This window comes from Cavia porcellus, unplaced genomic scaffold (assembly GCF_034190915.1).
Source record: "Cavia porcellus strain 051 isolate PalLab524CR breed Dunkin Hartley unplaced genomic scaffold, mCavPor4.1 scaffold_13, whole genome shotgun sequence".
NCBI classification, from domain to species: Eukaryota; Metazoa; Chordata; class Mammalia; order Rodentia; family Caviidae; genus Cavia; species Cavia porcellus.
In genome coordinates, this window is record NW_026947496.1 from 25711138 (window position 1) to 25726245 (window position 15108).

The following is a 15108-nucleotide window of genomic DNA, read 5'->3' on the forward strand; positions in this document are numbered from 1 at the left end:
AATTTGGATTTTTGGCTGGTTTCCAGATATTTTCCTTTGGCTTTTATTATTCAAATTTAATTACCTTGTGTCTTGGTGTAGATTTCTCTGCTTTTAACTACTTGGGATTGCTAAGCTTTTGAATCTCTAAGACCCCACCCCTTCACACACAATTTTAGGAAATTTTCAGGTGGTTTTTTTTTTTTTTTTGAGAAGTTTTCCAGTCTATTTTTTCCCCCTCTTTTCTTCGTGGTCTAAGATACAATTGTATTTGGTTGTTCTTTCCTTAGCTCCCTGAAACTGCTCTCAATTTTTCAGTCTATGATCTCAGTTGTTCAGATTAAATGGATTATACTGAATTGTTCTGAAGGTTATTGATTCTAAATTCCATCATCTGTGCTAGACTCTTATACAAAGTATATAAAAATACAAAAAAAAGTATAATTCTTTTTTGTCATATTTTAAATTTATAGTTTCTATTTGTTTCTTTAAACATGTTTTTACTCCAATGTGATATTTTTTGTTTCAAGATGTGTATAATTCATAGTGAAGTGTTTTTATAATGACGTCTTTAAAATCCTTGGCAGATAATTATTACATCTGATTAAGTTTGATGTTGACATCAGCTGATTTATCTTTCCTTGTTCAAGTTTTAGTGTTTTTTGACTCTTGGTATGATGAGTCATTTTTAATTGTTGCCTGGATATTTTATCTGATCTTAGAAGGCCCTGGGATCATATTCTCATTTTAAAATTTCTATTTATAATTAGCATGCCATTTCTGGCCTACTTTCTAAAGCTATGCTTCCAAGGAGAGCTTAATTTTCCAACTCATCGACATGATATCTTGGCCTGGTTGATTTCGATGATGCTGTCTGGGTTCCACTTGTGTCTGCTGTTGTCTCCTGAGGGAGTACATGAGGCTTCCCTGGTCACACTGTGGCATGATGTCCCTGGGGTTCCCTCTCACCCGCTCTGCTGCAGGATCTCTGGGATACTTGGGCCTTAAGGCACAAAGGGATTCTATAGGCACTGCTCTCTTCTGTTGCTAGATCAGTTGATTTTCTCAATATGAAAGAGAGATAGTGTAGGCTTCCCTGGCCAGACCCTGGTTCTGACAGGAGTTTCTGCTCTTTTGGGGCAGGGTTTGGTGAGCTAGGATCCTTGCTATGTGGAGCTCCATGGAAGACAGGCCTGTCAGTGTGGTTTCTATGCAAGCAGTGTTTGACAGCCATGGTGCCTGTCCTTTTTAAGGGGAGAACTTCTTTCCATTCTTCTCCTTCCAAACCTGGGCTGAATCCAGGTTGCTGTCCAATGTCACACTACGGGAAATGCTGGGCTGGGGTTATTTTTTCTGTTAGGTGTTGCTGTATTGCTCTTGCAGCTCTTCAATATCAAACCAATTCACCTTTCATTAGCAATCAAAGATCTTCTAGAGTTGTATTGCTGCCTTCAGTTGTAAGAGTGGGCCAAGGAGGTAGGCCCAGGCTTCTTGTGTGCACTAGAAGTCCAAGGTCCATTTTAAGCCTGGGGAAGACATTTTAATGGATAAAGATATGGAAGACAATAAAAAAGATCTCCCAGCACGCAGGAAGGTGAAGTTGTAGAGCTCTCCTTCTTTGGGACTCATGCCAACTTGAGAAAGCACTGTACATAAAATGAATATTCACCTCTAAAAGAATATGCTTTTGGTTTCTTCCAAATGTATTTTCTTTTTCTTCATTAATTCTCTATATGAATAGATATATGTAATGATAACCACACTAAAACTTAATTAGTTTTGTAGGTCATTGCTTTGCTTTCAATATGGCTTGAAATTTAAACTCTCAAAGAAAAATAAACTATTATAAATTTGGGTTGTTATTTAGCAGTTGATGAGTTGTTGATAGGGACAGTAAAATTCACTGAGCTTACAAAATTTTATATATTCATATAAAGAGAGATAAATATAATTTTATTCCCAGCTGCTTGTGGTATTATAAGATAACCAATTTAAATTGCTTGTATAAAAACATTTTATTTTGATACATAACTGTGTTTCAAGTATATGTATGCGGACAAGAATACATTAGTGCAAAAACCCCAAAAAGTGAATTTTCCTCATTTCTTTGGGAAGAAACTTCCAGAAGTGTCATATATCACCTTTATTTTAATGTATTTTATATTTTTGTGAATTCTAAAACCGTCAGTTTAGTAACAATATATATATATGAAATTTTAAAGTTATATAATTCGGGGCACTGATAGAGTTTGGTAGATTCAAAATAACTGGAAAGTAAGTTGCTTTAGACAACAGGAAATTTTCAAAATTCACTGCATCAAAAGGCATTTAGCTTGGGAGAGATTACCATAAAAGAGCTGCTAAAATCATACGGTACAACTAGAAACTGGCCAAATGTTCAGAATATTCCCATTTGAAAAACATTCAGCAATTTTGGTGTCTCAGAGGAAGAAATATTTTTGAAATTTTGTGAAAGAGAAAGAAATCTAACTGCATCATCCAAACTTGGATCTGGGATCCAGGAAAGCATATATTTGCATGATTTAACAGAAGAAAGCCAGGTGCTACTGCCCTAGTGAATTCTAATTTTTGTTTTAAGATATTTCCCTCTCTCCACTGGTACTTCCCAAACCTCTTACTCTACTGTAATGTTCTTTTTTCTATGGCACAGATTACCTGCTAACATACTGTGGAGTGTCCTTGTGTTTGTGTTTATTATGCATTGGCTGTCTTTATCCAGCTAGAATGTGAGTTCCATGCCATCAGGTGTATTTGTCATCTTTGCTCATTGATCTAAACAGTGACTACAACAGTGCCTAACTAAACAGATGATGAACTACTACTATTAGCTACATGGCTGGTAGCAGAGATTAGGGCTGACCTAAACATTTTGAGATTTAGCGATTTTTAAAATTAGCTATGGTTAAACTGTTCCTCAGTATCTTAGTTACTTTTCTCATTGTTAAAAGTTAAAAGAAAAAAAAAGTTATTTGACTCACAAGTTGTAGGGATTTCATTCCATAGTTGACTGCTCCAAGGTAGGGTGGCATGAAAGAGGGCGGTGCAGAGGAGAAATAGTCCACAGCAAGCAGGCAGAGGAGAGCACGTTTACCCCTTTTCTGTACATGTGTATGCAGGTAACCCATCTTAGGTGGGTATAGCACTCATGTCTTTAATTATAGCCAGAAATATGCAAAACCGACCATGGGCTAATTTAATAATCATAGAACCTTGGTCCCAGCACCACATACTCTAGATCCACCTCTGCAAAGCTCTACTTATGACTATATGAGACTTTAGGGTGACACCTAGACAGAAACCAAACCACTAAGCTAGTAGTATTAATGTTCAGACATTTTGTTTTCTGTTTCTTTGTATAAACACAAACTATATTTAGAAGTAAGTTTTGACTTCATATATTAACTAGAATATAGTTTTGTAAAACAATACTGATTTGCTATTTTTGTAGACAATGTATGATTCTTTTAACTTAGTACATTTAAGTGAGATTGGTGGTTCTGTTTTAGGATCAAGAATTGATTTTTAAACAGATGAGCTGAATGAGACTATCAGCAGCAATTCATGTGAAACCACCATTGGAAGCCGGTTGTGATTAGGCTCACCTAGTTTGGGCCTGGCACAGAAATATGAGTCTGTTTGTAAACCATGTATCATTTTTTCTGCTGTTTCATACATTAGTCTTTAAGTGTCTTTCATTGCTTTATTTGTCTTTCCTGTCTTTACTAGGGCTTTAAAACAGGTTATGATCAACGCAGAAGATTTCTTAGTGGCATAGGAGTACTTGGCTACCTAGTGGAGATTTTGAAAAGTTGTTGTTGAAGGTAGAAAGCTTTTCCATTTCCAGAATACTTATATTATTTTTGTATTTTTATTGGTATATACTTGTAGCACATAATGATTACATTCATCTTGGAGAGCTGGTACATGAAACATATTTAATTCTTTTTACTTTCCCTTCTCTTCCCTTTCCTCATCCATCACTCTAATGCTTGGTCTTCTATCCAGAAATAGATTCATAAAGCTATTTAATCAGTGATTCGTTGACCATTTGATGAGAGTAAGACATGACGAGACATTAGCCAGAGGGGGATTTAGAAGAACATTGTGTTGGTATGCTTTGTGTCACTGTGACAAAACAGTGAGATAATCAGTTTAAGAAGGGAAAATTTATACTGGCTCATAGTTTCAGTCCGTGGTGGCTTGGTTCTGTTGCTTTGGATTCTCTTAAGAGTGTCATAATAATATTTCAACTTGTTTTTGGAGCCAGCCTCACAAACCTCCAAGTTAGATTAATATTTTTAGTTTCCAGTTCTAGACATAATGCTCTTCTGCTAAAACATTTTACTTTTTCTTGCCTTGTAGAATAAGTATAAACTCTCCAAATTGATATGTTATTCTTTATGGTGAGAAACAATACATATCAGGGTTTCCTACATTATTTCCCTATAGTAATATGTGTAGCATACAATAATGTGATATTCACATTTGTCTAAAAATGAGAGGTTTTATGGTTAGTCCATACTTGATTATTTACTGCTACGTTTGTAATACTACATGTATCACTCTCTCAGTTTCTTTTGCTCAAGGTATAGAATATACCTATACTATGAAATGTTTCTAAATTAACCAGAAGATTATTGTCTTCATACTTTTCTCTATCATATTCCATCAAACTTTTAAAACTCCATCACAAAGACACTACAATCATGCTATTCTGGAAAAACTTCCTTGCGCTCACATTGTGTGTCTCCTAGCTGTCCTCTGAGTCACTTTGGTACTTTATTTAGCATCACCTATTATACTGACCTTTTCTTCCAGGTAAATATAGTGATTTGCATATTTATGTGTCCTCTCTCACAACCTTAGAACAAACTCCTGGGAATCTCTCTCTCTCTCTCTCTCTCTCTCTCTCTCTCTCTCTCTCTCTCTCTGTCTCTCTGCTTTTCTGTCTCTCTTAGTCTTTGTAGTGTCTATGGCATATAAATTCCTAATCTATGAGGTTAGTGAATTTCTGGGGTTGGCTTGACACCAGGGCTGTCATTCTTTCTTTAGTAGGACCATCTATTCAAATGTAACTTTACATGCAAGAGGAAACAATTGGAGTCACTGTGGTTGGAAAATTAGTAATCGTTATATTCTCAAGTACCTTCTTGCCTGCTACCCCTTGCTGATTCTACAGAACACCTAGGGCACTGTTCATTCTTGTTTGAAAACTGCAGCATTCAGTTTATATGTCACAGTCAAGGAGAGGTCTTTTATTATCACCCCCTTTGGTGGTATACCAGAAGTCTTAAATTTATGTTTGGAATAAATACTTTATAAGAGCAGAATACATGGAGTTACAGGTGGAATAATGGTGAACTTATATTTCACTCAATTGCATTGTCATTTATTGCCAAATTTCACCCCCGATAAATACCATCCTCTCTGTTGGAAATATCTAGAAGCTGACAGAAAGAAAGTTAAATGGGAAACATAATAGCATTAGATGTTTCAACAATAAATAACCCAGAAATAAAGCACATATATATTTACTCCTACTTGTCTGCCTTTTAAAAGAAAAAAGTTGCATTATGAGAGGGAGAGAGAGCGAGCTGACATTTTACAGACATTCAAGAGCAAGGAAAGGGGTAAATGGTTTGTTTTGGGGCAGAGGATTCTGTTGTGTTCTGAAAGGTTTGGGTCATCATAGAGGCAGAGAAAATTCAGATAAAATAACTCTACAAGGGAAGAGATGGGTTTTTCTGAGAAATTTCCTGTATGTATGGGATTTCTTTTTTCTTTTAGCATATGAAAAAGAGTTTAAAAACTGCCTTGAATTTTGATGTACAGGAAAGCTAAATTCTCCTTATCTCTAGAGGCATAGAAGCTCAATGTTTAAGGACAAAGTATATTCTTAACACAAATGAAAATCTCAGGAAGGAAAGAGAGAATAAAAAAGAGAATGAAAAGAAAGCAGGATGATATTTGAATTTAGGGAATTCTTACTAAGGCAGATTTAGGTCCCACCCTGCAGTGCAGCATTCTGACAGCGTCTTACTCTTCAGAACACTCCTTTCAATCATTTTTTCTTTCTATCATTTCCTTTTCCTTCCTTCCTTCCTTTCATCTGTCCTTTATTCCTTCCCTCTATGTATATCTGCCTTTTGCTTTGTCCCACTTTCCTCTTTTTATTTCTTGCCATTTAGGGTGATACATGGAATGTTTCCCATTGTCTGTTGTCTGCAATTCTGAGAAAACCGTAACACTGATGCAAAAAGTTTATCAAATCCTCTACCTTCTAAGGAGGACTGGCGTGAAGGAGTCCTCATTTTAGGTTTTTTACGGCAAGCTGAGCTATGCTTATCCAATTGCTTCTGTCCAGGCCTAATAAGTAGACAATTAGACATTTTGGGGACAGGGTTATAGTTCAGTCACCTAGTGGAAGTTAATACTCTAAGTAACTGCTGATAGAGATGATTACTCATTGTGTTTGAAAGAAGGGAAGAATTCCTCAGGTGAATGACTGCCAATGAATCCAACTTTCTGATTCATTCTCTGTCTGTGAACAACATCTCTCTAAAGGAGAATTGGTAAAGACCCCAGGAAGGGGGCAGTGTGTGTGTGGTTAGTGACACTCCACTGCTCTGAGAGGTCATGATGCATGAGTTTCCTGTGGGTTCAGGGGCAGCTGGCTGACTTTGAGCCATTTTTTAATTCAGCAAGTTGCCTTTAGAGTAAGGAAACCAACCAATGGAAGGAATATTGCAGGTGGCAGAGCTGTGGCATGGATAGGAGGTCAAGCCAGAGTATTTCTCTGATGAAGACACGCTACAATGAGGTGTCCCCACTGTTGGTGTCCTGGAGAATCTCAAGCATGCTCCTTAACAGAGATATCCGCCACTTAGAGGGAGTTCATAGTGAGTCTCTGTTAGCAACGGGAAGGTTATGATAGCACTTCCTACTCTAAGAATGTCAAGGTTATCCTATCCTCTGTCCCATTCCAATCTGTCAGATAGATGGAGATCTAGCAAGAGTAGGGAAGGAGGACTGGGGATTTAGCTCAGCGGCATAAGCGCCTGTCTTGCAAGCAGGCAGTCGTGAGTTCGATCCCCGGTACCGATAAAAAGGAAAAAAAAAAGACAAAAAAAAAAAAAAAAAGAGTAGGGAAGGAACATTCTAGAAACTGATGACACCTATTTTATCTGTTATGTACCTTGGGCCACCATAGAAGGAGAGGAAAGTATTAAATAATCAAAGACAATATGGTTTTGGAACTTGATTGACTGAACTTATAAAACCCAGAGTGACTAGAACTTATGGCGTATTCCCAGGATGATGCTAAGGAGATGGGAATGCACTGGAGCATGGTTAAAGACAGCTGTTAGAGAAATCTAAAGCCATTTCATGTTTGTGTGTTTAGACTGCTCAGTAATCTCATGCTATTTGGGGTACTGCCGTTGGAATAGAACTTATATTGTCTGTCAAAACATTGTGAAAGTTAGCACACAGAATTGTGGCTGGTTTTCATAAAGAGTTCTGAAAATTCACTCTTCTTTATAGCATGGTTAGAATGATTAATCTAGTACTTTCTGATAACTTGACCCATGTTAATTTACCATGATTCTAAAGTTGTTCGTTGTCTTTTTTGCAAGGGTGGTTGTGTTATTTGTGACAAATTTCGATACAAATTTCTCAAACGTGGTGGTGGATTTTCTTCGGCCTTTCTGTTAAGTGAACAAAGAAACTTGACAAATTGACTTAAGATTTTGACAATGCTACAGAGTTTTTATTCTTTTTAAAAGAAGGATCGCTTTATACCCTTACACCCAAGCATGCATTAAAATGCCATAAAACTAGAAGAAGCTTTCCAAGGCTGGAGGAATAGATGTAATGGATACAGGCTTAGTTAGCAGCTGCCATCATAGGCGATTTGGCATTTCAGGAACTTGAGATAATTGTCGACCTTATGTGTATCCCTGCGCAGGCAGCGGAACTCATTATGATAAGCAAACAGGCGCGATTCTAAATCATTTGACTGCAAGGATGGAAGTCCCAGCCAGACAGAGTAGTCGCCATTGTCTATGATTTCTGGATCAACCTAGTCAACAAAAAGACAGTCACTTATTATTCATGTTGCTTGTTTTTGTATTATTTGTATTTGTTTATCTTAGTTTTTTTCAATTGTTCACTAAGATTTGAGGAAGAGATGGAAATATAAAACTTTAGCCAAAGTCATTAGTTTTCATGTATCCTTGCCAATGTATCATAACTCTATTAGTCATCTAAAAGCTAGAAACAGGACACATGTATAATTTTTCTGATATGCAAGTGAAGTATGTTTCTGCAGGAGTACACAAGTGGAGAATCAGAAAATTGCTGCTTGAATATAGACGTTGCATTGAAGAAGCTGCAGTGGGAGGTTAGCTTCTGTTTTCTCATTAGGAGCTTTTACATTTCCTGAAACTTGTCCCTCACGGTCCCTTTGTGTTTTATTTCTAATATAGTTCACCAGTTATCTGGCTGTTGCTTTGAACTAAATCTATTCTCCATAAAACGTCAGTATCAAAAACTTTAGAGATGGCAAGAACTGCATTTGATGCTTTAAGGCTCAGAGAGTTCAGTCAGGACTGAAGATCAGGAGTCTCTCATTTGACCCAGGAAAAATTCTCTCCAGGTTACCATGAGGAGCATCTGCTTTCCTTTGACACCCCAGAAATTGCTGGGGAAAGCACCTACGAGGGGGAGGGTTCAGGCAGCAGCCTCCCATGGTGAAGATCAGGGTAGGATTGGGGTGAGATTGATTTAGCAAAGTTCTGCACAGTTAGAAAGAGGTCCCCATGTACCTATGGGCCTCTGCAAGCTGGGTGTCCTGGTAACAATTGTGTCTCTATAGCAGCTGATTTCGAGAGCTACTATGTACAGATCTGCTATAATTGTAGATCTTCATCTGCTGAACTTGAATACTTGTTACCTTGCATTCAGCTTTTTGTTTATTTTATTTTTGGTACTTAAGGCTCTAAGACAAAATTTACTGTGTAAGATACTATGATATGAACAAAGATGAATGGGTAAGTTGTAGGAAAGAGGACCAGAAAACAAAGCATTATGCGTCAGAGTAGTGACCTTCGGAAGTCGGCTCCTGGTAATGAAGAAAATAACTTGAAAATTAAGGTGTTTATTTATGTTCCTGGGTTAATATTTTCTTTGTGTTGAAGGTAGTCTTCTACCATGAAAATGACAAAAATGACACATGATAACATATATTTAGGATATAAAGAGAGAAATATAAAATTGCTTCTGTTATTATTTCTATAATCATATATTTTCCTTTAGATAATCCATTACTTCTCAGAACTTCAAAAGCTATTCTGCTGTTATCTCACTAATGTTGAAATTGTTCTATCTGAATAGAGATACATATTGAAAATATTAATTCAATCTAGGTATGACAAACTATTTGGGAAGATTAAATATAATGATGCAAGTTTTGATTCAGAAACTCCAAGCAAAAGAAATTTAGGCTAGCTTTCTATACATTATAAAATGGGGAGCATTCCAGAAAAGGAAACTTCTTTTGTGAGCCTATAAAAGCTAGTGCTTTGGGACAGTATTGATGCTGTGGCCTGCTCAGTCTCCTTTAGATAAGGGTAGGATAGGATGTGAAGAACATATGACCTGATTTTGATTTTCTCCTTTCTCTCTCCCTACTCTTCTCTGATGAGAAGAGTTAAAGGAAAGAATCTGACCAGAATTTTGGTGCAGGTATCCGGAGATACATTTAAAGAATAGTTCACTTGCAAGTACTGATGTCGCATTGTCTTTCTTAGGGAAACACGTAACTATCTAGCCCCACGAAGCTAAACATTAGCCTAAACATTCCTGCAGTGAGGGATTTTGAAACATGTCCCACCATAGAAGGAAAAAACCATGGGAGACCCGGAAGTTGCTCACCAGCTTGCTTATCTTCTTTACGCCTTCTAGAAGTCGTTGGTTTTGTTCCTGAATCTCCATGGCTTTTGCTATGAGAGTATCCGGGGCTTTTGGCAGGTGATTTGCTTCTATGATAAGGTGGCTCAGTGGTTCAGTCCAGGAGCGCAGCAAGTGGATGACCAGGATGACAAAGTCTTTTTGCTAAACAGCCAGATTGCAGCAGTGATATTAAAATAATGAGAGACAGTTGGGTTAGTACATGCATCTCTGCTCAGAGGGGCTGAAATCAAATATTTCTTTGATATTCCTGTGTATATGTAAAATTCTTCAGTAGATGAGAGACCTCAGAAAGATGGAATTTAAGCCATTGGCCTACAGTTTGCTACAGTAAAATGAACACACAAAACTAATTGAAATAACCACTTCTTATAATGAGGGATCTAATCAATAGTATTCAATTTTGTTTTCCCTCTGAATTTCTATTTTTATTTAAAATCACGTTGAGATGGCTTATGCCAGGGAATCAAAGAGAAATGTAATATTGATAAAAATTGGAGCTTGGAAAAATGATTAGGGTTTGATATGTAGACTTTGTTGTCAGAGCAGAAGCCAACGTTACATCTGGGAGAATGATGACGTACTATTGTGTAGGACATGCAGGGGGGTGACTTTCAGGTAAGACATAGGAGAGGGCAGAAGTGAGTAAAGAACAAAGCAGTCAGTATTAGAAGAAAAGCAGAGCAGGAGAGTCTTGAAGACTAGAATAGATGGCTAAAGAAGGCAGCGGTCAGCATTGCAAAAGGTTGCCAGCGCAGGAGCCAGGAAGCACCTGTAATAAATAAAATTCTATCTACACTTCTTACATATATACATGAATGTCTCTTTAACCCAGTTTGGTTCAAACTTTCCTACCTAGGAAATAGGAATTTCCTATTCCTACGTATAATATACACAATCCTAAGTACAAGGCATGGGCTGCAGTGATGTATGCACGGATAATTTATGGATCTAGTGCAACCTGTATTTAGCGTTTTGATTTTGTGTACAGTTTATCAACACATTAATGTAGTTTTCTCTGTTGGCTTACTCTTCCACCATGTCTCCCCCTGTGATGCGACTGCTATGGCCACCCATCAGAGTGCCTTCTACAACCTGTGGCCTGGCAAAACCAGTGTACTGCCTCAGTTGTGCTGGTGGAGCCTTGGCTAATGACTCACGTGAATTTGATGGGCCTGCTCCTTGCCAGCCGGAGTGGAGAGGGATGCGGTGTGGCACATGCTCATGGCCTGGGTAAAAAACTCTGGGCCCTGGGAATACTGCGCATCCTGGAAATGATGAAGAAGATTCAATTAATTCAATTAGTTGTGGTTTGGGAATTGAAAGCAATGAATCCATTACCAGAATAGTAATCCGCTTGATGGATGTTAATTTAAAAAAAAGAATGCTACAGAAAAATTGCAGCTAAAGAATTTATAAGGTAACCTCTTTACTTACCCCTCCTCCATTATCTCTGTAATCTCATTGTTATTCAACTAATTTCCTAACCTCCCAACCTTTTTCTTCTTTGCTATGGTCTCTTTCATCCTTCCTATGAGTTACTCTTTAGGAAGCAAACACTAAAAATATCAAAACTATGTGTGCATATGCATCTGTATTTGTCTATTTAATCTCTTGTTTCCTGTGAGTCCAAACTGATGTTCTTCCTTAAATAAGTACAAATTATAACTTTAATTTATTTGCCTTTTACTACACACACCTGTATTTTATCAAGTCCATTGTAAATTCAAAATGCGGAATTTTTCATTGTGACAAAATAAGTCAGCAAAAGAGGAAACAAACATTTTAGCAACTACAAAGTAATCATTTGAGATCATAACCAAAAACAACGCAAAAACTGAAATTTTAAAGGAGTTTCTGGGAAGATCTGGAAGATAGAAAATAGCAAACTGAAAATGGGGAATAAAAGACAGCCTAGTGAGTAAAAAGAACAATATAAATATCTATCTATCTATCTATTTATCTATCTATCTATCATCTGTCTACCACTTATCTTTTTGAGACAGGGTCTCACTATGTAGTTTAGGCTAGCCTTGAACTTGCTTATGTAGCCCAGGCTGGCCTTGAGCCACCTAAGAGTGATTTGTTTCAAATGTTTACATTTTTAAAACTAAAACAAATTAAGGGAAAAATTTAAAATCATTACATTTACTGAATGAGATTTCACGAAATTTTTCCTTGTTCCACTTTTTACTGGCTGATGCCAATAACATGATGTTAAGATACATTATTTGGAATTTGCTTAATAAGATTTTCATGGTTAAAATGTAGTACAGCCTAATTGTTGATGTGAAGGCTCTTTTTGGGAAAAGGCAAAAAGCGAGCCACTTACAAATTCCTGGGAAAGTTCTGAGGAGAGGCTGTGGATGTAATGGGACAGGATGATGGCACGCTCAAACAGGTCTCGGAGGGACACCCGGCAGCTAGACCCACTGGGACACATGGGCTGGGAAGCCACGTTCTTGCACAGGAGCAGGTTTGACATAAGCAGCAGCAATAAGAGTGATCCTGCTTAAACAAAGAACATGAACAGCTCTGAGATAATCTGTTCAGAGAAGTTGCCCAAAGCAGTTCTGCCTGGAGACAACTTATCTCGCCCCGCTGCTCTCTGCCTATGATTTGCTGCTATAATAGCTGGGGAAAGGAAGAATCAACACCTTGCACAGTGTGCATTTAGATTTGCACAGATATACAGTTTGAGAAGTGAGTGACTCTGTGCATTTTTGTGTTGGTCCGAGGATATGCTTCTGGGCTTTACAAACACTCAGCATAAATTAATTCTGATCCAGAGTGTTTAAGTCATTCTCTTAAAATAGCTTAATGTCTTAGGAATTTCTGTAGATTTTTGGCCATTGGACTCTCCAGGAGTTTGTCATTTTTTTTTAACTTAGTGTTTAATATCTGCCTTTTGGACACTGATATAACAAGAACATCACAGTTTATTTTTTTTAAATCTTCATGCTTGATAAGAACAAAAACATGATTAAATGGTTGCTAATACTGAGAATAAAGAGAATCCTGACATGTAATGATGCCATGACCTGGATCTGCTAACACTCTTTGATAATCCTATGCATTTGCTTGACAGTTGCCAAAACCTTTAGTTTTTTTCCTAAATTTGAGCTTTACAATAGCCTTGGGCGACAGACTGGGCCTTCCTATTATCGTCAAATTATATTGATGAAACACAGGCTTAGAGAGGTGAAGTGATTTTCCTCAGCTCCTTTTATTAGCAGGCGGGGAAGGCTGAGCACCCGTGCTGTGGGCTGTGCACTTCGGCTGCACCTCATGCACGACCATGGGCTCTCGGGATGCGACTGTGCACATCGGGCTGCCTCAGCAGTCCTGGGCACGATGTTTGCAGCAGTTGCTACTGTAACTTATGAAAACATTTTTGTTTGATGGTAGGATAACAGTGGCCTTTAGAGGCTTGATTCTATCTACTTTCCCTGCTCTATAAAATTCCCACTTTAAAATTCTTTGACAGCCGTTGGGGTAGTTTCATCCATTTGCTATGTCAGTAGACAGAAAGAAACAGACCTGTAGCCTATCTATAATTTACATTTGCAACAGGAAAGAAATAATGATCAAATTAAAATCACCTTTCACCGTTAGTGACACTACTGAAGAATTTCTGATATGAAAATGTGATAGTCAGAAGGCAGAATTCCACAGAATCTTTGATAAATAACTCTAGAGATCTCTGACAAACCTAAGCAAATATTGAAGATTTATGTATTAATAAACCTAAACATATACCTAACAACACTAAGCACACCTAAAATTTTTTTACTACTGACTGTAGTAAACTTTTCAGCTTTAAAATTAAAAATGTCAGACGATTCTTATTATATGCTTTTATTTTTCCAAAACTATATCATTCAAAAAATTTACTTTGTGTATGTTATTGTAACATAATGTAGTCAAATGGGTATTTTATGTAGAGGTGTAAATGAAGTGTGATTTAGAGATAGAGAAACTAGAACAACAGCTCTAGGAAAATTCATAACTGGATAAATGTTCTTTAATGCTGAGGAAATTTATCTGTACATTTGTCATCTGAGGGATTTTCACAGCCTGAGATAAGATAAAATAGACAAATGTTTTTGTTCTTTCTTTTCATAAACAAATTTTATGCTTGTTACTAATTCATTTTTCTTATAAATGTCACCAAGAAAGTAAAAGCGATTACTTAGGACTAGCCTGTTTTTTGTTTGGAAAAGTCATTTGGCTTGAACCAAACTGAAAAATCAGTATAAGACTCACACATTTGCCATTGCTGTTTTTCTTATGGCTTGGACACTGAAAAGTTTCATCAAGTTGATTCAAATTGGTCAATACACATGAGCCCAGAGAAGCAGAATGTGTTCATTTCTGCCTTCTAGAGTTCTCATAAGTTGAACCCATTGACCCTTGTGGCCTTATTCTAGTCCAGAGTTTCTCAATCTCAGCATTCCTGGCTTTTTGAGCAGGATAATTTCTCTGTCCTGTGCACCTGAGAATGCTTCCAGCACACTGTCCTCTACTCATTAGGTACCAATAACACGCTCCCCAAGCCTCACTCATCTTGATTAAGCCAATGCAGAAGATCTCTGGCCATTACCAACTGTTATGGAGAAGGTAGAGTCTCCCATTTGAGAACCTCTCGACTATCTTATTGTACTCTGTGCAGTCGCTTTCCAGAGTAATAACTACATAGTCCTAAACCCTGCAAACTCCAGACTTCTTGCTATTAGCTACAGTTTCACAGTAATCCCCCCCCCAGCAGCGTTGAAGCCAGCACCTTGCTGGCTTGTTGCACATACCTTGTCTCTTGCCGTCCATGGTGATGACCAGACTGGGTGTACCTTCACCAGAGAAGGCCTAGCAGTCTCACGTCCAAGTTCACATGTCGGCTTTATAAACCTTTGGCATTTTCATGAATATATTTAATCAGGCATTCTCTTCCCCTTTCCTAGTCCTCTATTTCCGTCACTGAGATTACTCCCATAATTTCAAACATCAAATGGTATTTTATTTCTTATTCATATTCAGGAAGGCACATTGGCTAGAAATGAAGGATTCTGATTAATTAGACCAAAAGGAAATGAGGGAAATGATAAAGGTGAAATCTGGAGACCAGGTTGGATTACAGGATCT

The 15108-nt window shown here is 37.5% G+C and overlaps 1 protein-coding gene across 1 annotated transcript; it reads right to left on the reverse strand.

Annotated features, from left to right (window-relative positions):
• Positions 1 to 7751: 7751 nt before the first annotated feature.
• Positions 7752 to 14842, reverse strand: Prl (prolactin). Its single transcript, NM_001195109.1, has 5 exons — positions 14775 to 14842; positions 12302 to 12477; positions 11130 to 11237; positions 9934 to 10113; positions 7752 to 8080 (listed from the first exon to the last, which is right to left on the reverse strand). The coding sequence occupies exons 1-5, from the start codon at positions 14791 to 14793 to the stop codon at positions 7889 to 7891; spliced, it is 675 nt and encodes a 224-aa protein (NP_001182038.1). The 5' UTR covers positions 14794 to 14842; the 3' UTR covers positions 7752 to 7888.
• Positions 14843 to 15108: the final 266 nt, after the last annotated feature.